The following is a 25,143-nucleotide window of genomic DNA, read 5'->3' on the forward strand; positions in this document are numbered from 1 at the left end:
TGCATAATTAAATAGTTAAGATGTAAACAATGTGATTCAGAGTGATTTGATGTGAAATGCTCCGTTCTAGAGTCAGAATTGTTCACGGTGGTGGTGATAGGAACCAGACGTCCACCTCTACAAAGAGCTCCCTCACAGAAGGTTATTACATGAGTTGGTTATGAATTCACTGACTGGTGATAATCTTTTGGCCTGAAATGTACATTTCTGATGGCGGAGGGGTGCATGTAGGCTGTTGTGGGGCAAAAATAGTTCCCAAATACTTTTTTTTTTTTTATTTGCCACCATCTTACCATCATCAACATTAAATAAAAACTCATGCAGGTTTCGTGGTAGTTTTGGATGGTAAATAAAAAGGCTATATTTGCATTGTACACATCACATCTCCTGGTTCCTATCACCACAGTCAGTTAACCATTTCACATGAAACCACTCTGAATGACTTTACCAGACATTATCTCAATAACTGAATTGTGCAGCAAGCTCGAAAAACTGGAGGAATTCCCGTTTAATATTGGTCAGAAAAACTGAGCCATAAAGATATAACTTATATCAGGCATTATATCACATAAAAATGACCAAGCATTTTGGCCTGCTTCCATCACAGCCGATAACAGACACCAGCGCTGCCATAATCAGAAGCACTGCTTATTTAACCTGCCCTTGGCTAGGTGTGGCTATTTTTTTAGTCCACTCCCTTGTTTGGTTATAGAATTGCTAATATATTGTTCCTGCTATGGAGAACAGGCCAAGCTTTGGTTTTCCAAAGCAATGAACCTAAACGATGTAATATGTGTTAAGCAATCCAATGTCTTTCACAGTCGTAAGCGGCTGTATAAAGTGGCCGATGCGCTACATGCTAATTCTACCCAGATTTGCAGACCACAGCGCTGATCTTTAACCTTCTTGGTGAGGGTGAGTACGAGAAAGCTGAAAGGAGACAGAGTGAGATAAAGGTAAAGGAAATGGCAGACAGGAAGAAGGAGCTTGCTGCTAAAGACCACAAGTTTCAGTTTTGCAAAGTAGCTTTGCCTAAAAGGGGTTTTAGCATGCTGATAACTTCAGACTCCACATGTTAATCTCGAACCACCTGCTTGCAGGTTTTTAACCGGAATGGAGTCGCAGTACATTGAATGTTGAGAGCAGAATGTTCTTATGGCCTATACTGAACACCCGTCAGCCATAATATCAATCGTTTCTACGCTCATTGTCCATTTTATCAGCTCCACTGACCATAGAGGAGCACTTTGTAGTTCTACATTACAGACTGTAGTCCATCTGTTTCTCTGCATACTTTGTTACCCTGTTCTTCAGTGGTCAGGACCCCCATAGGACCCCCACAGAGCAGGTATTATTTGGGTGGTGGATCATTCTCACCACTGCAGTGACACTGAGGTGGTGGTGGTGTGTTAGTGTGTGTTGGAATGTCGCTGCTGGACAGAGAACCAAAAACATCCAGCCAACAGCGTCCTGTGGGCAGCGTCCTGTGACCACTGATGAAGGACTAGAGGATGACCAACACAAACTGCAGCAGCAGATGAGCTATCGTCTCTGACTTTACATCTACAAGGTGGACTGACAAGGTAGGAGTGTCAAATAGAGTGGACAATGAGTGGACACAGTGTTTAAAAACTCCAGCAGCACTGCTGTGTCTGATCCACTCAGACCAGCACAACACACTTTAACACACCACCACCAAATCAGTGTTACTGCAGCGCTGTGAATTATCCACCACCCAAATAGTACCTGCTCTGTGAGGGTCCATGGGGGTCCTGACAGATGGAGAAACAGATGGACTACAGTCTGTGACTGTAGAACTACAAAGTGCTCCTATATGGTCAGTGGAGCTGGTGAAGTGGACAGTGAGTGTAGAAACAAGGAAGTGATTTTAATGTTGTGGCCTGTTCACCATCAGCACTGGAGCTCCGCATCGATGGAGATATATTGCCCTCTGCTGGTCATATGTGGCACTGCAGGCAAAGGCCTACTTTAAAGCCAGTATTGACAAAGTAACAGATGTAGCTTAGCTCAGTTTCTTCAAATTGAATAAAGAGATGAGTTTTACATCAGACACACTGTTGTCAGCGCTTTCATGATGGTTCATAAGTGTCTCTAATGTATTAGTTTATATTTTTTTCTGTACACAGCACCAAAGAAACACTCAAAGTTTAAGATTTAACATTTAATAAATAAATCATTTACAATATACAGAATGTTTTACTAAATCTTTAAAGCTTATTGGCACTGAAGAAGACTAAATTACATTGCTAGTATATTTGTACATTATAAAATCACTTGGAAAAATGATTGATATACTAAGATAAAAGAAAACTACACTTACATATGATACAAAATGCTCATACTAAGATGAAAAAAACAACACATCAGGAAAGGATTCTAACATCGAGTCACATTATATGGTAAAGTGAAGGCATTCTAAAAGCATTTCATGTTCTAGTTTTGGATTAAGATTGATGAGAGTCCAGAAAAAGGCCCAAGGAACCTCTCCTCTAGCACTCAGCTGCTGTATGCTTGCTTTAACAAACAGCAGCTTCCTCTTTAGCCTCGCTATTGCAAGTGAACTGCTTAGTTGATGCTTATATACAGCAACCGCAGTGGAAGTGAAATTCAGTGCTCTGCTTTAGGGCACCATTTCTTGGAACACTACAATTAAATATGAAAATCGTTTCTCACACCTCCGCAGATGACTACACAAAGCAAACCTTGCAAAGCCCCAGAAAGGCCACCCGTAGCCTTAGTAGCGTATGGGAAGTGAAAAAGCGGGTGAGAAGCGCAGCCACTGTGCTAGACCACAACTTGATCCCCTAAAAGAAAGTTAAGCTAACCTTGTTTGACATTTTAATTGTGTAGCTAGTGCTAATACAGGCATGCTAATGTGGCTAACCGTGAAATCATGGAAGTTTGGAACCACAAATTAGCATCATGTCATTTGCATGGTAGTATTTGGTGGTGTTGATGGAACTGTACTGGACTCTGATTTATGGGGTGACCAGGCATCCTGTCTTTCTGCTTCATTTTAAGTGTCTTGACTGTTTCACATGTGCACATGTGAAGTAAAGGTCAACTCAACAGTCAGATCAAGATCAGAAGCCCACCGGCTCTTCACGTCAGGGTGGGTAAAGGATCTCATGGTGTTGCATAAAGAGAAGAACAACTCATCATAGGAGGAACGACATCAGCTAACTAACACAGATGAGATCAATGCTGGCCTTTAGAGAACTTTAGCTGATGTTAACAGCCGAGAGATGAAGAGTCGCCCCCCCTAACGGAGCTGCAGACAGCCGGTATAACTTTACTCTCTGTTTCTGGAGATTTAAATGACGTTTGAATGGAGAATCATAAGCATTAAATATCAGACTGAATGTCGTGGGTCAGAAAACGACGTCGTGTTTCGACAGACGTGATTCTGTAAGTTTGCTAGTGCAGTTAGTTCAGAGTTCAGCTCCAGTCCTGAAACCCCTGCACTGCATAACTGTGGTTTCCTGGTTAAAATACCTGATATAATCAGCTATTTAACCCCTTCTTGAGCTGAACGAGGTGTGAACAGCAGAGAGAGACACTAAACTGTACAGTGCAGCGGCTCCAAGCCTGGAGTGAAAACACTGAATTAAAGGTCTGTGTGTCTCTCGTCTCTCGGCTTCTGTCTTCCAGGTGAATCATTCACAAAGCACTGCAAATTGAAGGCATTGTGCAGCGCAGTCACTCCCTGATTCGGTCCTTAAAATGGCAGCAACTATACAGGGTTACGCCACGCAAAACGAGAGAATAGCCAATCAAATGCCCTGGAAAGCAGGCATTGTGTTAGAGTTTTCTGTAGCTGCTTGTCTAAAAGGTTTATGCTCTAAAGTTCTCTGATCCAGACTTAAGCTGTCAAATTTATAACGGTGGTCAATAAGCTGCCACAGTTATATTCATATTTATATTGATACGGGACTTCTCTGTCCTGTACTGGGCTGTGGAATGTCTGGTCACCCAACTACTGAAGGATTGGAAATTAGGGTAAACAAACTGATTTATATAACCTGAACCTGCACCAGGTACCCATTACTGGTTACAACTTGTACACATAAGCACTTATTGAAGCTCATTGGTGAGGCACTGCGTTGCTGTTGCTGATGACTTTCCTCTTCCGTGCAGACACCATGTCGTAGAAGGGGTCTTTGGTGATGCACGCTCTGAGGATTAACAAACACATAAAAATACATCTTATTAACTATTCATTTATACATCTATACATATTGTACTGCCACTTTGTTTATACATCCATACATACTGCATATGGAACTGGCACTTGTTTAGACACCCATGCATATACAACTATTAACTTATGTTATAGTTTACAGTGTATAGTCACTCAGTTCATTCACTGGACATGACAGGCACCTCTGCATTGTCACCTGCGTAATGTTTATGTGATTTTACTTACTTATTTTCATACTTCACATTATATTTTATGGTTGTTTTAGTATATTTTATTATATATGTTTACGTCTTCTTTTTCTGCATCTGTATATCATCTATATATCGCTGCTGTCAGAAGAAAACCTTTTGTCGTTTTTCAGTTTTTGACATAATTTGAAAATGCTTGTTGCCCTTTACATTGTGTGTAAATTTCATGAGGAACGGAGCAAAAGAAACGGCTCAAAATGATTTGGAAAAAATTCTGGTTCTATTGACTCACATTGAAGGTAAAGTAAGTTTTTTCCTTCTCCACGAGGTTTTCTTCCGACAACAGCGATATATATATATATATATATATATATATATATATATATATATACACGTGTGTCTATCTATCTATCTATCTATCTATCTATCTATCTAATCATTCGGAGACAAATTGCAAATGATGCCCAATTCACCTCTCCATACTCAGGGAAAGAGCACCCTTGTGGGCGGAGCAAGGGAACATCAATTGAGCAGTACAGAGTGAGGTGTGCGTTTTTGTATCTTAGTGAGGACCAAATGGTCTCAAAACTGTTCTTTTTCTACAAATACAGCTTGATTTGGAAGGGTTTAGGGTTCGAGTGCAGGCACAGCATTACTCAGCTACCTGATGGCTTCGACCCAGTCGCTGCGCTCCTCAGCAGAAGCGGCACTGATCTTGTATGACTGATGTTTCCCCACCACCACCCTGCCATCCGGATCAGTCTTACACGCCTTTATCTTCTGCCCTTTAGGATTAAAGAGCTCCAGGCAGAACTGCACACACACACACAAAGACAACATTTAGGCCTTAAAGTGAATAACTCATCAAAGTTACTGAATAATTCAGAGGACATACTGAATAATTTATAGTAGATATTAAACAATTCATAGTAGTTACTAAATATGTCATAGTTGATATCAAATAAATCAGAGTAAATATTAAACCATTTATAGTTGTTACTTATTTCACAGTAGATACTGAAGAATTAATAGTAGACATTCAATAATTCATAGTAGATAAAATCATGTATAGCATACATTAATAGTAGATAAAAATTCATAGTAGATAATTATTAGCTTATGGTAGATACTGAACAATTCATCCATCCATCCATCCATCCATCCATCATCTAAACAGCTTATCCTTCTGGGTCGCGGTGGGGTTGAACAATTCATAGTATTTACTAAATATATCATAGTAGATGATGGCATATGTTAGTATATCCATGGTATATATTAAATTATTTAGAGTACTCACTTAATTCACAGTAGAAATTGAATAATTTAAATATATATTTAATAATTCCCAGCAGATTTTTAAATAAATCATTGTAGATACTGAATAATTAATACTAGATTTTGAATAATTTATAGTAGATACTGAATAATTTATAGTAGATACTTAAAATTTTATAGGAGATACCTAATAGTTCATAGTAGATACTGAATAATTTATAGTAGATACTGAATAATTTATAGTAGATACCTAAAATTTTATAGAAGATCCTTAATAGTTCATAGTAGATACTGAATAATTCACAGAAGATACTGAATAATTCACAGTAGTTGCTGAATAATTCGCAGTAAATTTTTTGACTTAAGGTTAATATTTGAATAGTCAGTCTAGAGTTAAAGAAAATAGCAGAACTTTTGTCTTACACTAACCACACACAGGGATTTGGCACAAATCTACCCACCAGAAAGGTTCAATTCTAACCACAAGGAGACGTTTTCTGCCACTCTTGCTTTAGTGAAATGTTGCCAGGTGTGGCTGACTCAAAAAGCAGAATCCTTGTGACTCACATTACCCAGTCTAGTCTCACTTCTGTTATGAAACAGTAAATCAGGGGCCCAAGCACCACCTCCTGAACATCCACCCATTCCACCACACCTAGAGCAAATGTTCAGATTCCTGAAGACCTCGATTAGCTGAAGGTAAGTTTGGAGGATGGTGTATCTTTAGCCCTTAGGTCAGTTTCTTTTACTTGTGGACTTCCCCTCCTCCCTCCAGCACTTAAAACGAGTCTTCCCTTGAATCTGTGGGTGTGATAAATTTCAAAAATGGAACAGACTAATCCCCTCCAACACTTTCAAACATAGCTTTAGGACGGACTGCAGTCTTAGCGTACTGCACTGCGCTTAGCTAACTTGCGGAGGTAGATCATTTAAAATCAGCACACGCACAACAATAAAATGCTCACATATGGTTGGTTATCATTAGCTGTCACAGCTGTCTCTGGAGATTACAGCTTGAATTGGGCCTGAAATTTTGGTCCATTGTCTGAAACCTGAACCACATCAGTCCGAACCCAGTCCGAGCCCGACAACATTTTGTCCAAACCTGACCTGAACCACACCACCAGCTTTTAAGCGTGAAACTGACCCAAGCATGACAAAATTCTGTTAGAAACTGGCCCGAACTGGGACATCATCACTCAAAGTGCTGGATAAAAACTGACGGGACAGCAGCGGCTACCATGCAGTGATAATAATAGCCGTCACTGAAAAAACAAAACATCAAAGACGTCAACCGATACACTATAATAAAACAATCTGCTGTCCAAAACAGTTTCAACAGATGAAGTCTTAACAGATCTACGTTGGATAAACGTTCATATTGACCGTACAACATAAAAATACTTCTTTTAAAAGATTAAGCGTCCATTTGGCTGCACTAAACTGTGCTTTCCTGAACAATTTGCATGTCCATTTGCTCACGAGTGGGTGCTTTGTGGACCACTGGTGTGGGTGACTCAAGCGCACCAGATATATATTTATTTTAAAATATATTTCAAGGTAGTGAAAATAGGAAGGAAGAATAAAGTAAAGGAAAGTAAGGGGGAGGCGCACTGGGCATGTTATCAGGAGATCACGAGTTCGGTCCCTGGTGATGCTACAGCCGTCTGTGGCCAGGAGCACAATAGGCCTCGCTTTCTGGGTGGGTAGTATGCCCCCCATCCCCCGCCCCCCTCCATCACCCTGTGCGATGCTAGTCAGCACAGGCATCTGTTAGCTGATGTAGCAGAACTGGTGGTTAGTGTTCTCCTCCGAGCGCGTTTAGCTGTCCAATGATGTTGTGTTAGCAGCGTTTTGAAAGATATGGTGGTGCTTCACAGGTCTCGGAGGAAGCCTGCGCTACCCATGGGGCCTGGAGCTTTTTTGGTAACACATCTATACATATTTTGGAGTTATTTTAAATCAATATGTACAGTACCTAATTTGTATTTTCATGGGGCCTTCGACTCAAGGGGACCCTAAGGGGCTGCCTACCTTTGCCTAGTGCAAATACCACCCCTGGGGGCTCCCCTGAGGTCAAATGTGGAGGGGATGTCCACTGAAGACAAGAGGTCAAAGGGTATATTAGTGTTAGCACATAGGAGTACCTGTTTATGTGGGTCGTCCACTTCCCTCACACACAGGTTCTCCAGGGGGATGATCCCTATAGGCTCCTTGTCCTAAGAAAAGAATAGAGACTAATCAGTATTGCTAGTTACATTAGCGCTCGTTGATAGAAGGACTCATTCCTCTTCCTGATGAAGGCCTACACCAAAATGCTTGGGGTTTTAAACATTTTACCAATAGATATGGTACAATAAGTGCTGTTTAATTTCTAGTTTTGTGCCATGGGAGCACAATTTTGTACTTTTGTATGGCTATAATAAGAGCATTTCATTAGACAGTCAGTACTATCTTGAGTAGCACGTTCTATTCTGAATTTTCCTTTATTCATATTTAGCAAAGTTAGATAGGTATCATACTCACTGTGGTGTACTGAAAGTAGTACAGGCAGCTGTCTGTTAATATAAACCACCTCCTCTTCCACGTTTTCACTCTGCCCCCTATAGGACAGGATGTGTAACATTATGCATCAGGTGCCATAACAAGCGTTCCATTTGTATTCCAGCTGGTTCAGTAAAATGCTACACTATGGCTAATTAGACACAAACACCACATATTCCAAAACAGTTCCGATCTCATCTTTTAATCACAGAACTCTATGTTGGGCTATGGAGAATGAAGTGCGCTCTACAAAAGACGAACGCTTTAAGCAGTTCACTCACCCTCTTTCAGCAGCCAGCCCTCACGGTCAGGATTGAAGAAGGTGTGAGTGAGATCATTCCCATCATCCTCTGGAATTTTAAACGGCTCGTTCTTAATGCTCTCGTACAGTTTCTGAAAAGAGTTTTGGGAAAGGATTTAATTGAAAAAAAAATTGATTTCTAAAAACAGAATAAATGCTTAAACTTTCAGTACCTACTATCCAGTATGAATTATTCTGTACTTACTATAAAATATTCAGCAACTAATATTAATTATTCAGCATCTACTCTGAATTATTCAGCATCTACTATGAACTATTCAGCGACTACTACAAATTATTCAGTATCTACTATGAATTATTCAGCAATTATTATGAATTATTCAGCAATTATTATGAATTATTCAGTATCTACTATGAATGATTCAACAACTACTATGAATTATTCAGTAATGTCCATGAAATATTCAGCAACTACTATTAATTATTCAGAAACTACTATGATGTATTTAGTAACTACTATGAATTATTCAGTAACCACTGTGAATCTAATGCAGAAGCGCACAACTCCTGTCCTGGAGGGCCAGTGTCCAGCACAGTTTGGTGTTCTCCTTCTCAGACACACCAACTAAACCTGGCAATTACCAGATGAGTGTAATCAGGTGTGTTAAATCACCAAAGTGTGCTGGACACTGGCCGTCCAGGACCGGAGTTGTGCACCTCTGATCTAATGTGTACATTCTGTAGTTTTAGGGGTTGAACTGTGGACCCAGATACAGATCTTTTAGAATTTAAGGAGTTAATGTTTCAACTCAATGTCTGCATTGTGTGTGAGTTTGATCCTAAAAGTACCCCTCACCATGAGGAGGTCACTCGGAAGGTCCCCGCCGTTGTTGATGCTTCGGTTCATGCTGATGAAGCGCTCCAGCGTTGGCTTGTCCTTTACATTCGGATTGTGCAAGCTGGTGTTCAGCATGATGATGGCAAAGGACAGAATGTAACAAGTGTCTGTAACAGAAACACAAACACACAGTAGATAACAGTGTCTGCTGGTGTGAGACCTCAGGGGAAATTTGTGATTTTTATCCCAAGCTTTATGAATCAGAAATCTGTCTGTGGTTTTCTGTACCAAAAGTTCTTTGTGGCCAGTTTATCACGCAAGCATTTATTTGGTCCTTCTAAACATGAAAACACTTAAAAATGTACCTTACCATGTTTTGCTGACCTCTACTTGTGTCCTACTTTCAGTACAAGTGTCTGATGTTTTGAGAAGCGACTTTGATGGTTACAGTGTAGTTTTGGTTTCAGTACTGGGGGGGCATTATGAAGGACACTGTTTATGCAGGTCTGTTTTTAATCTCATGTTACTGTTGACACAATTTCATATGTGCAGAATATGAACTGTTTGTTCTGTAAGTCACCAGCTAACGTTAAAGTTACTGCCCTTTAATGTGAGCCTAGTCACCTAATTTAGTCACTATTTATCTGGTAATCCAGAGCTAGAAAACTGTGACGTTATGAGTGCTGATGGAAATGATCATCTTCTCATCAAAAAACTTTCCATCTCCTTAACTTTCCATCTCCTTTCTTCCTTTGAACAACTCAAACAAATTTCTTGGCCTCTTCATCTTCACTGTAGTAGCATTCAGGCATTACTGGGGCCAGTAAAGGGGCACAATGGGGCAATATGAGTAATGTATCCATACAAATAGATGAAATGTAACTAAGAAAGTGGGTAGGCGTAACCGTGGAAACAAGGGTTGCGTAACAATGGAAATTGGTGTAGCATAACTATAGAAATGGTTGTAGTGTAACCATAGAAAAATGGTAGCGTAGTGTAACAAAGGAAATGAGTGTAGCATAACTATAAAAATATAAGTGTAGCGTAACCATAGAAATGGTTGTAGTGTAACCATAGAAACGGTTGTAGTGTAACCTGAAAAATAGGTGTAGAGTAAAAATGGTAGCAGGTGTAGCGTATCCATGTAAATGGGTGTATTGTAACAATGGAAATGGGTATGGAGTAACCATAGAAATGGGTGTGGTGTAACCCTGGAAATGAGGATAGCATAATTATGGAAATAGTTGTCGCGTAACCATGGAAATAGGTGTAGCAAAATCATAGAAATGGTTGTAACATAACCATGGAAAGAGTTATAGCACAACCATGTAAATGGATGTAGTTTAACAATGTAAATGAGTTTATCATCACCATGGAAATGAGAATAGTGTAACCACAGAAAGAGGTGTAGTGTAACAAGTGGGAGTAGCATAATAAGGGAAACAGGTGTAGCGTAACCATGGAAATGAGAGTATTGTAACAGTGGAAATGGGTGTGGCATAACTATGGAAATTGTTGTAGTGAAACCATGGAAAAAGGTGTAGTGTAACAAAGGAAATGGGTGTAGCATAGCTATGGAAATATGTGTAGCGTAACCATGGAAATAGGTGTAGTGTAACCTTGAAAATAGGTGTGGCATAACTATGGAAATGAGTGTAGCATACCCATAGAAATCGACATAGCGCAGCCATGGATATGGGTATACGGGAAAAATAGAAAGGATGTAAAGGAACCATGGAAACAGGTGTAGCCCAGTGATCCATTTATGAGTAGTTTAGTTCAAATGGACTTCAGATGGATTTTTCTTAATCAGTCCATGTTTCTAATTCTATTTCTATTATCCAGATTATAGCAGATGGACAGTCAGAGCAGACCTGCCCTTTTTACAGATTTTGAATGTTTGAAAGTGAAGAGAGGGCAAAAACTGGATTTTTAGTTTTCCCTACAAGACCAGACACCTTTACTGATGTCAGGGGCTGTTGTACCTGTGGACTGAAAGACCCCCGCGTTGCAGGTGCAGTATCGCTGAGCAAAAGCTTCCATCATGCGGTCGATTTTTTGAGCCTCTCCAGGAAGCCGGAAACTCCACAGGAACTGCCTGCAGGGAGCAGAGGAGAAGGATCAGGAACCCAAACTGTTCAACAATATTCGTCCCATTTACACTAATGATAGTGTAACACAGCTACAATACTGAGTAGACTTGTATGTTAATGGACGGACAGCACCCACCGTAAAGCCTGAACCAAGTTCAGGTCTGAAAACTCATGGAGATCTACAAACGCTTTCAGTATCTGAAGGTGGAATTCCTCCCTAAACACACAAAGACATACAATATCACACAATAATCTCACTATACTGGAAATGATTTCAGGCCAAAGATTTAGAAGCAACAGCTAATTAATTCATTAATAATGTATAAAAACATGATAGGACATCATAACGGTAATAATTGTGGAGTGATTTTAATCCAGTATGAATCTGCAGTGTGTGTAGTTTTACAGTCTGACAGTAATAATTGTGAGTAATTTTAATCCAGTATGAATCTGCAGTGTGTGTAGTTTTACAGTCTGACAGTAATAATTGTGGAGTGATTTTAATCCAGTATGAATCTGCAGTGTGTGTAGTTTTACAGTCTGACTGTAATAATTGTGAGTGATTTTAATCCAGTATGAATCTGCAGTGTGTGTAGTTTTACAGTCTGACTGTAATAATTGTGGAGTGATTTTAATCCAGTATGAATCTGCAGTGTGTGTAGTTTTACAGTCTGACAGTAATAATTGTGGAGTGATTTTAATCCAGTATGAATCTGCAGTGTGTGTAGTTTTACAGTCTGACGGTAATAATTGTGGAGTGATTTTAATCCAGTATGAATCTGCAGTGTGTGTAGTTTAATCAGTCTGACTGTAATAATTGTGGAGTGATTTTAATCCAGTATGAATCTGCAGTGTGTGTAGTTTTACAGTCTGACGGTAATAATTGTGGAGCGATTTTAATCCAGTATGAATCTGCAGTGTGTGTAGTTTTACAGTCTGACGGTAATAATTGTGGAGTGATTTTAATCCAGTATGAATCTGCAGTGTGTGTAGTTTTACAGTCTGACGGTAATAATTGTGGAGCGATTTTAATCCAGTATGAATCTGCAGTGTGTGTAGTTTTACAGTCTGACGGTAATAATTGTGAGTGATTTTAATCCAGTATGAATCTGCAGTGTGTGTAGTTTTACAGTCTGACGGTAATAATTGTGAGTGATTTTAATCCAGTATGAATCTGCAGTGTGTGTAGTTTTACAGTCTGACGGTAATAATTGTGGAGCGATTTTAATCCAGTATGAATCTGCAGTGTGTGTAGTTTTACAGTCTGACGGTAATAATTGTGAGTGATTTTAATCCAGTATGAATCTGCAGTGTGTGTAGTTTTACAGTCTGACGGTAATACTTGTGGAGTGACTGGTCTTCTGTAATAGGCTACACCTGAAGCTCCCTCAATAATAATAGTCATGTTTCAATCTACATCGCGCAACAGAGCCACATCAAGAGTTGTTATTGTTATTGAGTGTGTCCTGTGACGTCATGCTGATGTCAGTTTCTGGGTTATGACCTTTCCATCAGGACTATCTGAAGGAATTTGGGGAAATTACACAGATACTTTATCCTGAATCAATCACATCTCAAAATTACATTAAATATACCTCCTCAGGGAAAACTAATCCAACTCCAATAGGGAATTAATTGTAAAAAATGTTTGACCACTAATGTCATCAGAAATCATCATTATCATACCTTTCCCCAAGGAAGTTGCCAATAGCTGTTTTGCCAAGGCCTTCTTCCTTGTACAGAAACTCCGCCACTGCTTCTGGAGTATTGTCCAGCAGGTCATTATTCTGCAGGTACTGGATGCCCTATAGTGAGACACAGGCACAGATAGAGTCAGAATGTGTTGAGCTGTAATGCTGACAGGACCAGACCAACAAAACCACAAGCATGACTAAAAACATCTGACACATCCTATACGTTAGCATGAAGGACGTGGGTTTGTTTTCCACTTTACAGTTTCCATTACAAAGCTGTCTTACCTTCAGTTCATTTACAAACCAATACCAGAATCTTCTACTGTAATGTAGGGCTGTGTTTATGCCTTTGTTAATGATTCTCATTTAAAGCTGGGTAATATGGCCAAATGTTAGCATTAGTGTAAAAATTACATCACAGTACATTTTTCTGGGTGTGCAATGTGTATGATCAGTACTTGGATTATAAAAACATTAAGAGCAATCATAGAGAACCTGCAAACAACAAAAAGTGAATAGTGACCAAATTGCATAGAAACAAAGTGGATTGATCTTCCTTCTTGTTCAGGCAAAACACTACAGGCAGAAATGACTGTAATCACAATATAAACTATAATGACAAAAATGCCAAATCTCAACAGAAATATGTTTTTTTTTAGCCCGTTAAGTCAATTCATCTCCACTTGGGTCTCCAAATGTTAGTGAATTTAATTAAATTTTATTATGCCCATCTAAGGAACTTTGGGTCTAAGCCGTTTTTCTCTAAGGAAAATAGTAAGCGTTTTCGCTGTTGCGTCCGGTGCTAAGCCAGAATGTTCCAAAACACATACATTTTGCCCAAATCTCACAAATTCTCTGAATTATGAGATGGTTTTATGGTCAAAATATGAATATTGCTACATTCATGTTACAAGCAAGCTAACAGAACTGCACACTGGACACATTGAACTGATGCCGCATGAAAGTAAGTCTACTAATAAACACTATTACATTATAACAACCAGGCTTAAGCTGCCAAAGCAACTTAACTACCACTTTTGGCAAAGCTTGCTGGTTGGCGTGGGTTATTTTATGATTCAGTGTGTAACAATGTTATGTAGCAACATTTATATTCCTTGCGCAATTCAGAGGATCCAGTGACATTTGGAGGAAAAACCTATGTACAGCAAAAGTATCAGGTTTGTTCACCACAGAGCAAAATAGCAGCATTTTTCAAAAATGCCATTCGTTTTTCCCATAGAGCAAAACTACTAGAGCAGACTTCCTTATATGTCAGCGTATGTAATGCACACTTAGCCCAACTATGTTGAGTCAAAAGTTACTAAAAACCTGTAGAATCCAAATAGAATATATATTTCATTCACACAAGTTTTCTGAGATCTGTCTGGGTAATGCAGTTCTGAAGCCTATTTAGAACCATTGGAACAGCTTTTCTCCAAATATAGAACCAAAGATTTCGGCTTCCAGAAGCTGTCGTGAAGTTTTACACGTTCATTCCTGACTGTATTCTGAAGGATGTTACAGAAGGATTGGTCGTTGCTGGCTTAAAGCTAAATTTTGTGCCAAAAATGAATATAAATGTTTATATTAACAGTGCAGTGTGTTTAACAACAAAGCAACAAAATTTAAATGACCTGTTCTGTAAAATCATCACTCTGGAATGTGTCATCACAATAAAAACATTTTAATTCTGACATAAACCTTATGTGAAATTTTGTTTTTTTAAAAAATATGCAAATATATGCATATTTCAGTAGATAACCTCTCATTTGCATATATAAGTGTAATGTTTTGCAAGATGTTCAATTGAAAAAGTACTTGTAAGAATGTCAGTTATCAGCTGTGAAAGATTCATTGTGATATCTGTTGTTTTTTTTTTTTCAAACGACCCAATTCACCTGTCTCACTTTTTGGCAGACGTGGATTAAAATCGTGCTTTTGTTTTTCGGTCAAATGTGACTGTTGTGCTTTTACTGTTTTGCAAGTGTTGTGACGTCATATGTTCGCTATACCGAATAATACTGCTGATAATTATGTGAATTTAAAGTCCCTTAAACGTAGCACTTCTCTTTTCTTAAACAATCCTTCAGGTTTTTCAGTGCATCTGTTCTTGAGCAACACAGGATGTGGTTCTATCATTTGCTTGCTCTTGCTTGCTTTCTTTTTTTTTACTCTCTCTCTTCCTCCAGCTCTTTCTTTAACCCCATTTTCTTCCAGTCATATGCAAAGGTTTGAAAAAAAGCCAAACAATGTTTTGTTGATTCATCTAAGTAAAAAAAAAAGGTAACACATCTTAACACACTGAAATATGGCATTATTTATGCTCATTTTAGTGCACAGCCTCTATTTATTGCTTAGTTTAAGATATTACAAATAAAAAAATACAACATAAAATATAAAAATGTGCCCTATTTTTTGCACAGGCCACTTTTTGTGTTTTTGTTTATTTTTTCCTCCAAATGTACTCAAATCAACAACAGCACGTTATTCGACCAGGGGTGCCAAAACTTTTGCACACAACTGTGTGCCGGGCCGTCATGAACTCATTCGGGACTTTTCTCTTTCTCGGGTTATTTGCCTTATTTTTTTGCTACTTTTCCACCTGGACAAACCTCAAAACACTTGCCTTCACTGGGTCCATGTTAAATTTCTTCTTCCCGCACAGGAACCTCTTCGCCCTCACAACGTTCTTACTGAAGGGAAACAAGATCAAAAACAGATCAGAGATTGAAAAGTAAAGGGGAAAAAGGACAACATGACGGTAATTCATGTCATTCAAACTTATCATGAATGACCGTTTTGCTATCTTCCATCCGCGCTTATCAGAAGGCTGTGACGACATCATTCAAGCGCTCATTGCACCACTCGCCACATCGCGCATGTCTGTTTGGAAAATTCATTTGCTCATTAATCTGTTTCATCATTTTCTGTGGCTGTTCTGTCCACATACGCTCCTGGCTGTGGCCCATTTGAGGTTCAGCTGCTTCTGGTAAACTGTCTACTGATGAAACAGGAAGCGCATACCCACACACGGAGCACAAACTCACCTCAGATATCCGGACTGCGAGGCAAGCAGTACTACACGACCCTGAGTGTTGCCTTTACACTGCAGTCTCTCTTTCAAAGTGGAGAAAAACGCAAAGCAAATAAGCCCCAAACATACATTTTTAATACTGGCAATTCCTTCCGCCAAAAAAAGTAGTTCCAGCAGTCTTAGAGAAAAGCATGTGGTCAGTGGAATGATACAGGTTCAGGGCAAAAAGCGTGCTACAAGAAGACATGACAAGTGAGTTCATGCCTCTACTGACCAATCCAAGAGTGGCAGTGGCAAAGAAAAACTCCCAAAGATGTATATGGAAGAATTGGTGGGAATGTAGAGACACTATAACCAAAACTATGTAACTATATTATAGTGATGTCATCAATCCATATGGGTCACCATAGCCCCTTTCATACATTAACCTGTGAGGAGGAATCTAATGGTAATAAAATGGGGATCCTGTAAAGTTTGATGTATGCAAATCCCAGAGAACAATTCCCAACAGAACAGTTCCCCAAAAATTCCCAGGAGGGTTCATAAGTGATCAGAATCCAATACATTCCAGAAAAAGACAACGTATCGTAAACGAACCATTAAGGAGCCCTGCTGGTGACATTCTGTATAAATCAAAATAATGTGTGGCCACGACTTAGTTAGGCATGGGAACAAGATAATTAAGCCTTAACCACAACTTAATATAACATGATCTCTTTCCCGTGACATCTTAGTAACACATAGGACTTGAGATGGGGACTAGATAATTAAGTCGTGGCCATGCAACTCGAAAAGTTCAGTTTCCGGTTCTCACAAAGGCAAATCGTCATTATGCCCGTATTAGGTTGTGGGCTGTCATCAGGTTAATGATGTCATGCCCCTATAAAGAACTCTGGATCTAAGTCATTTATCTATATGGAAAAAAAGAACACCGTTTATGGCATTGGGCCCTGGGCTAAACAAAAACTTCAAGAATCCTCTGAATTCTGAGCTGGTTTAGTAGTCGAAATATGAAAATTGCTACATCCAATATTGCTACAACACTGAACTACGATTTGACCACACTGAACTGATGTTGCATGAAAGTAAGTCTGCAATTAAACACTATTACATTTCGAAAAACCAGGTTACAACTACCAAAGTAACTTAGCTACCACATTTGACCCAGCTTGCTGGTTGGCGTGGGATATTTTTTTATTCAGTGTGCAGCAGTGTTATGTAGTAGCATTCATATTACTTTAAGAGTTCATAATTCAGAGGATCCAGTGACATTTGGAGAAAAATGTCTGTAAAGCAAAAGGCATCAGGTTTGGAACATTTTTGTTCACCACAGAACGTAATAGCATTTTTCAAAAATTGTCATTTATTTTTACCATAGAGCAAAACTGTGAGAGCAGACTTCGTTATCTGGCCGTGACACCAACTACAGACTGATGACACGAGTTCAGAAGTCTATAAAGAAGATGTTGACTAATCATGCTGAGTTAACATCCTGTTTAACAGACTTTCATAGCAAATGTGAAGTGCAAGTCTGAATGACGTAAAGCTTCAACATTAGCAGTGAAGGAAGGTCAGTAATGCACAAATCTAACATGCAAAAATGGTGGTCATTAAGGTACTGATAGGCTGTGTGTATGTATCTCTGGTGGCTGCTAAGCTGTTGCTGAGCGTTAGCTGTGGTATCCCAGGTGGTTGCTAAGTTGTTAGTAGGTCATTGCTATGGCATCTCACATGGCTGCTATGGTGTTGCTTGGACGTCACTATGGCATCCCATGTGGCTGCTATGATGTTGCCAGGCTGTGGCTAATGTATTCCAGGTGGTTGCTATGCTGTTATTTGGCCATTGCTATGGTATCCCAGGTGACTGCTAAGGTGTCGCTTGGCCGTTGCTGTTGTATCCCAGGCGGTTGCTACGGTGTTGCTAGGCTGTGGCTATTGTATCCCAGGTGGCTATTATGGTGTTGTCTGGCCATTGCTATGGTGTCCCAAGTGGTTGCTATTGTGTTGCTAAACTGTGGAGATTGTATCCCAGGTGGCTGTTATGGTGTTGCTTGGTCGTTGCTGTGGTATCCCATGTGGTTGCTCTGGTGTTGCTATGGCATCCCAGGTGGCTGCTATGGTGTTGCTAGGCCATGGCTATTGTATCCCAGGTGGTTGCTAATATGTGTGTATATATGTGCTAGTATGTATATGAGTCTGCATGTATTGTCTATGAGGGTCAGTGTGAGAAGTGTCTTGTGTGACGTAATTTGTGCCAGTTAGATTCAAAATTTCAAAACATTCTACCATTAATTTCTGGTGGGAAAAAAAATTGTGTTGCACGAAAACAATACGTGTAATTTGTCCCAAATGCACACGCACACTATTCAACTATAGGCTCTATGATCCTGGCAAGTTTTGTGGTTCTAGCGTAAAAGCTGTGACCCATGGAAACTGCACGAAAAAGGTGTGTGATGATATAACGAAGATCAATAACTGGCTTAGTTAAGTCAACTTACACTGAGAATCGAAGAGCACTAATGGCTAAAATTTTAGACTCAAGCTGGGAATCGATACCGAGAATCCCATCTTCTGCACAGTCAGCTAAGCTGAGAAAAAATAAAAATACTCACTTCTCCTGGTTGGACTCCATGGTGTGGATTTCAGTCAGCACATTTTCAATGTCCAATCTGAGTTTCTGTTAAAGACAGTGGAGGAGGAACCTCAATCAGAGGTCATTTACATGCTGGCCGTTCATTTTATGAGAAACCTCTTTCACTTCTCCTCTCTGGCCACTTTATGAGCTCCACCTACCTTACAGCTCCACTTCGTAGGTATACAGTTAAAGACTGTTGCTGCGCAGTTTATCAGCTGCCCTCTGCCCCATTCATCACCAGCCAGTTTCCGACCACAGAGCCGCTGCTGCCCAAATATAATTTGGGTGGTGGTCCATTAATAGCACAGCAGTGACACTGACATGGTATTGAGTGTGGTATTGCTGGGGTTTTCAGACACATCACTGTCCCTGCTAGGTTGGGTGTGGACCACTGACCAAAAATATTCAGTCACGTGTGGCTCTGTGGTCAGAAACTGACTACTGATGAAGATCTAGCACAAACAATGCATCAGATGGACACCAGCAAGGTTGGACTACAAGGGGGCGGGGGCAGGAGGGGGTCCAAAAAAGTGGACAGTAAGCATATTGTTAAAAACAGATTTTGACCGAACATGATGACTCATGCTGAAGCTTCAAAGCAGCATGCAAATAACTTCTGGGAAAGTTTGATAAGTAAATATTGTGTAGCTTCATAGGTAAGTGATGCTGAGGGATGCTTGTAGGCCGGACTAAGTACACTGAAAAACAGTGCTGGGTTGAATTTGCTGGACTCAAATCATTTCATATTTGAATCAAATAAATTCAGTGCAGTACTTTTTCCACTGTATGACACAGAGTTTTATTCACCTTGTTCAAAGAAGTGAGAGAACTGTGTATTAAAAAGAATAGTCTGTCAAAAATAACTAAATTTACTCAATTTTCCACTCACCCCAGATGTATTCGATCAGCCAAGATATGTTTGGTGTCCAAATTTTGAGATACAAGTAAGTATATCTAAGTATTTGCCAAGAACAACTTCAGTCAAACTGCATACAGGCCTTCATTAAGGTCACACAGACGTGTCGACGTGGTTTAGGACACAGTATGACTCACTGTGCATAAAAATCAACAAAACTTCACCGTGTGGCTAAACACCATGGTCAATCACTTCAGACAGGTGATAAGCTGATTTCTCACTCATTCACTCATGCACATCATGAGGACACATGAACAGTTTTTCTTTTCATATATATGAAGATATATGTTCATAAATAGAAGCAACAAAGCTTATAGTAAGTCATACTGCTTCCTCAAATACATCAAGTCTGAATGACCTTAATGAAGAGTTGGAAGTGATTTGAAGGGGTTGAAAGAAGTTTGAAGGGTGTTTTATGGAAAAGATTTGGGTGACTATTGACTCCCAGTGTTTGTTAGCAACATTAGCATTGTAGCTCCAACGCTAAATGACAGAAGCAAAATTTGGACACCAAACACGTCTTGAATAATCCACTACTATGGTAACAAGTCAAGCTGTACCATGCAGGGGGAAAGCAGCTTTAATAACTTGTGCTGTAGGTCAAATGCCTTTGAGCAGGTTTTTGTGTTCAAATTTTCTGTCCTTATCATTTTCTTTGAAAGTTTTTCAGTTTTCAAAGAAAATGATAAACTGCAAAAAATTAAGATTGTTTTTTGTACTACTGTTATTTTGTGAGCTAATTCACACAAATAGTGTGTAGAAATATTTACTGAATGTTATTTTATTAGCTGAGGTTGTTCTGAATCTAAGGATGTATAACACTTTACGGTTCTGTCCAAAAAAACTAAAGTGCTAAATGCAGAACTATGCAAAGGTGGAAGTGTATCAATGTAGGTCATGAAAGGTTCAACAACAAAAAAAAATCAGTTTCCTGCAGAAGTCCAGAGAGGCCATGAAGTAGGTATAGTTTTATATTTTCTGGACTGTTATCTTGACAAATAAGTCTTGATTTCAAGATAACAGTCCAGACCTCATGTAAGACTTCTCTGGACGTCTGGACTAGTTTCTAATTAAATAACATACATCAAATAAAGAGCTACATCAAAAAGTAAGTAAGTACCTGGATATCATCTAGAATGTCATTCTTGTGGACCCTGATACCTTCAGTTGGCTTCTTTTCCGTCTGACTGAAACCTTCCGGGGCTGTGGACGACATCAGCAAACAAACAGCACAACTGAGCAACATGTTCACCTTTAAAAAAGTCACATGTGAGATATGTGCAGAGTTGCTGACTCATAGTTTTATATCTGAAGCTAAAGTCATGGTTGCTTCCCACTCATTTACCATAAATGCTTTGAATTAATATATGCAGCGCTAAAGCTTGATAAAAGCATATTTGCATTTCCTACTATTTCAGCTGAAGCCATTCAATGCAAGACTAGCATAATAGGAACTTAACTGGACACCAATACTTGCTATTGTGTATCTCGTTCCAAACTTTAGTTCACAGCAAATGTAATAAAGTCCCATAAATTTAAATTCATTCAACAGGATTTGTGGTTTAATTAGTATCATGCTGCACTTGTTCATGGTTAAATCACTGTGCTTCCTCTTCAGAATGTCGTTTCCACCACTGTCGTACCCGATCCATGGTTAACCGATTAACCATATAAGTGTCCAGAACATTTATTACACTCGTCTTTAACTTATGAATAACTCAGCCAGTTTGCAATATAGTCTATGCAGTTGGTGACTAATGACAAACCTTAAGATTTATGGAACTCAAAAGTCATGTGTCGTTCTGTAGTCGGCGTCACGCCCATATTTGGGATTCCAGGTCTAAGAAGTTCTTCTCTTTTTGAAAAATGAGTGTCATTTTCACCAATTTCACCGCGCCATTAAACAAAAATGTTCCAGACCCAAAACATTTTGTCCTACATGCAGTTTCTCTGAATTATGAGGTCATTTAGCAGTCAAAACATGACAAATGCTACATATATGCTACAACACTCTTGCTCGTTGAAATGGCATCACATGAAAGTAAGTCAGCTATTGAACTTCAACACTGTTATATACTAAGGTTCCCGAGTGGCACAATCTAAGCATTGGCCCTATCATCAGGAGATTCTGAGTTCAATCACTGGCCATGCTGTGGCCATCCGTGGCTAGGAATCCAAGCGAGGACAGTTGGCTAATTGGCACATTGCTAACCAGCTCAGGCATCTGTCAGCTGACTGGCTAACTGGCAGCTGGCACTTTCCACTGAGCTTGTTCTAATGATGTTGCATTAGCAGCAGTACGAAAAGATGCGATGGCGCTGTGTAGCAGTAGTCATATTTCGGCTCTTTAGCAAGCAGAGGACCCAGTGTTTTTTTCAGAAGAAAAGAAAGATGCATCAGATTTGGAACATTTTAGTTTACCATAGGGTGCAATAGCAGGCCATTCATTTTTCCCATAGAGAAAACCGGCTTAGACCCAGAGCTCCTTATATGGGGAAATACACTGAAGTCGTTTTAGAGGCTTCCTGTTTTATCTTCCAGAAAATCTGGAAATCTGGAATCAGACTTTGCATGGTTTATTGCTCAGTTAAGTCCATTTTGTTTTAACAATTACTCTATTATCAAAACAATAGGTAGAAAATTCAGTCACTAATATCACTGACAGTTACAGCCCTAGTCCAGTTACATGCTGACCCTCTGACATGGTGTAGGAGTTCAGTAAGAGCGAGCAGCTTACCTTTTCCCCAGAGGAAACTGTCTTTTCTCTGAGTGCCCATGCTGGCCGTGCTGGAGGGGGACTGCAGTAAAATAGGAACTTGAGTTACTTTAAAGTTAGCCCAGTTTCAGAGTGACCTCAAGGGTTTATTTATGTCACTGCAGAACTACTAAGGAACTCTGAAGTTTCTGTGGTTTCTTCTTCTGTCTTAATCTTTACACAAACTGTCAGAGTTTTGTATGTTGTTCACTTTAGGACACTTTATTGAAGGGCAGCGTTCATACACACTTAAAAATGATGGTCCTTCAAGGGTTCTTTAGTGAAGAAAATGGTTCTATGTAGAACCATGAACACTCAAAGAACTCTTTGCATGATTGACATCGTAACAATAGAAGAACCCTTTTTGGTGCTATATGGAGACTCAAAGAATTGATGGAGAATGTGCTGTAGATGGTTCTATATGGAACCTTTTTGAAAAGGGTTGTATATAGCAACAAAAAGGGTTCTTCTATTGTAACATGCTTGACATCATAACAATAGAAGAACCCTTTTTGGTGCTATATAGAACCCATTTCATAAAAGGTTCCATGTAGAACCATCTATAACACATTTTCCATCAATCTGAAGAACGCTTTTTAAAAAGGCTCTATATAGAACCATGTACAGCACATTCTCCATCAATTATTTGAGTGTTCATGGTTCTATATAGAACCATTTTCTTTGCTAAAAATCCCTTGAAGAACCATCATTTTCAGTGTGTAAGGCTACACTTCACCATCATAACCCTTTGACAATTGACATAAGCCTGTAAAGTTATTTATAGAGGCTTATTCCAAGAAGCATCATCTGTCATAACACTTCTGGGGGTTAAATGACATTGAAACTGACAACTTTGACAGTTGAGGCCTTTATATCAATGAGAAGCTGAAAGAAGATGAAAAGCTAATGTAGGTGTGAGCCTTACAAATGCTTTTTGATGAACTTTATCTGCTTTATTTTACCCCAATTGGCAAAATATCGACAGAGTGCATACATTATATACAATATAGCAGATGTAGTTAATATATTTGGCGATTAAGGCTATTTGTAGGCTGTTAAAGAGGTTATGATGCAACTAAAGAACTACAAAAAAGCTATTCACTCATTTAGAAAATGAAGCATTGTAAAATTACAGCAAACCACAATTCACTGTCCAGTGAAATAGCTACTATATAGGTGTTCTACACTATATACAACTACAATATTGATTAATTATTTACAAAAATAGCCAATGCTGTTAATGTATTTGGCTATTATGGCTAATTGAAGGCTGTTCAAATAGTTATAATGCAAGTAAAGGGCTACAAACAGACGTTAACCTACATTTGACCCATTTAGAAAATGAAGCATTATAAAATTACAACAAACCACAATTCATTGCCCAGTGGAATAGCTCCTATATAGGTGTACCATACCGTGTGGGACTATAATATTGACAGTGTGCATTAATTATACACAAAAATAACCAATGCTCTTAACATATTTGGCTAGTAGACTGTTAAAGAGGCTATAATTAGCATTTTAGACCCGTTAAAAAATGAAGCATTGTAAAATTACAGCAAACCACAATTCACTATCCAGTGGAATAGATACTATCTAGATGTACTATACTATATAGGAGTACGATATTGACAGTGTGCATTAATTTTGTACAATAATGGCCATTGCTATTAAAGTATTTGGCTATTAAGGCCACTTGAATGCTGCTAAAGAGGTTTAAAGGAGTACAAAAAGACATTATCCAACATTTCACCCATTTAGGAAATAAAGCATTTCAAGACTACAGCAAACCACAATTCACTGTCCAGGGGAATAGCTACTACAAAAGGTGTACTATCGTATTTAAGACAGTGTGCATTAAGTATACACAAATATAACAAATGCGGTTAATATATTTGGCTAGTAAGGCTATTTGTAGGCTTTTAAAGAGGTTAAAATGCAACTAAAGGATTACAAAAGTAATCTATCCAACATGTCACTCATTTAGAGAATGAAGCAATGTAAAATTACAGCAAACTACAATTCACTGTCCAGTTGGATAGCTACTGTGTAGGTGTACTACACTACATAGGACTACAACATTGACAGTGAGCATTAAATACATACACAAATATCCAATACTGTTAACACATTTGGCTAGTAAGGCTATTTGTAGGATGTGAAAGTGGTTATGATGCAACTAAATGATATTATCCAATATTACACCCCTTTAGAAAGTGAAGCTTTCTAAAACTACAGCACACCAAAATTCACCGTCTAGTGGAATAACTACCATATAGTTGTACAATACAGTGTTGAACATACTTAATAGAGTTTTGAAGTAATGTTAAGGAGCATCATTTTAAAAAATGAATAAAATAATAGATAAAGTAGTTGCTTACCTTCATATGTCTGACTGTGCCTCAGTGTAACTCCACCGACTGCCACACAGACATTCAGACAGAGCTGCACGCAGCACCGGATGAGAGAGACTCTCAGGAACAATAGCTGACGCTGCTCTCTCTGTGTGTCTGTCTCAATCACATACACAATGAACTCTGTATTCCTGTCTTTGTGGGGTATTTTCCTGCTCTTTTGCATGTAGAGGCAGCTGTGCTCCATCTAAACCGACCCTAACCTTAACCTCAGCATCCAAATCTGCTTTTACTTTTTTTTTACTATTTTACTCATGAAAAGTAGTTAAAGGT

General features: G+C 39.0%; 1 protein-coding gene across 1 annotated transcript; it reads right to left on the reverse strand.

Moving 5' to 3' along the window:
• Nucleotides 1-1,802: 1,802 nt before the first annotated feature.
• On the reverse strand, nt 1,803-25,143 carry cyth4a (cytohesin 4a). The gene is made up of 14 exons (XM_036590206.1): nt 24,838-25,143; nt 22,439-22,499; nt 20,822-20,904; nt 18,763-18,827; nt 15,743-15,809; nt 13,109-13,227; nt 11,559-11,639; nt 11,315-11,427; nt 9,348-9,496; nt 8,511-8,622; nt 8,212-8,288; nt 7,833-7,904; nt 5,075-5,223; nt 1,803-4,196 (listed from the first exon to the last, which is right to left on the reverse strand). Exons 1-14 carry the CDS (start codon nt 24,841-24,843, stop codon nt 4,106-4,108), a joined length of 1,245 nt encoding a protein of 414 aa, XP_036446099.1. The 5' UTR covers nt 24,844-25,143; the 3' UTR covers nt 1,803-4,105.

The sequence above is a fragment of the Colossoma macropomum genome, unplaced genomic scaffold, assembly GCF_904425465.1.
Source record: "Colossoma macropomum unplaced genomic scaffold, Colossoma_macropomum, whole genome shotgun sequence".
Taxonomy (NCBI): domain Eukaryota; kingdom Metazoa; phylum Chordata; class Actinopteri; order Characiformes; family Serrasalmidae; genus Colossoma; species Colossoma macropomum.

What these genes read in the sequence shown, in the direction of transcription:
- cyth4a (XM_036590206.1), bottom strand. An exon ending in GGGGGTCTTTCAGTCCACAG is followed by an intron (nt 9,497 to 11,314) that starts GTACAACAGCCC and finishes TTTCTGTTACAG; the next exon opens with ACACTTGTTACATTCTGTCC. An exon ending in GGGCTGGCTGCTGAAAGAGG is followed by an intron (nt 8,289 to 8,510) that starts GTGAGTGAACTG and finishes CCTGTCCTATAG; the next exon opens with GGGGCAGAGTGAAAACGTGG.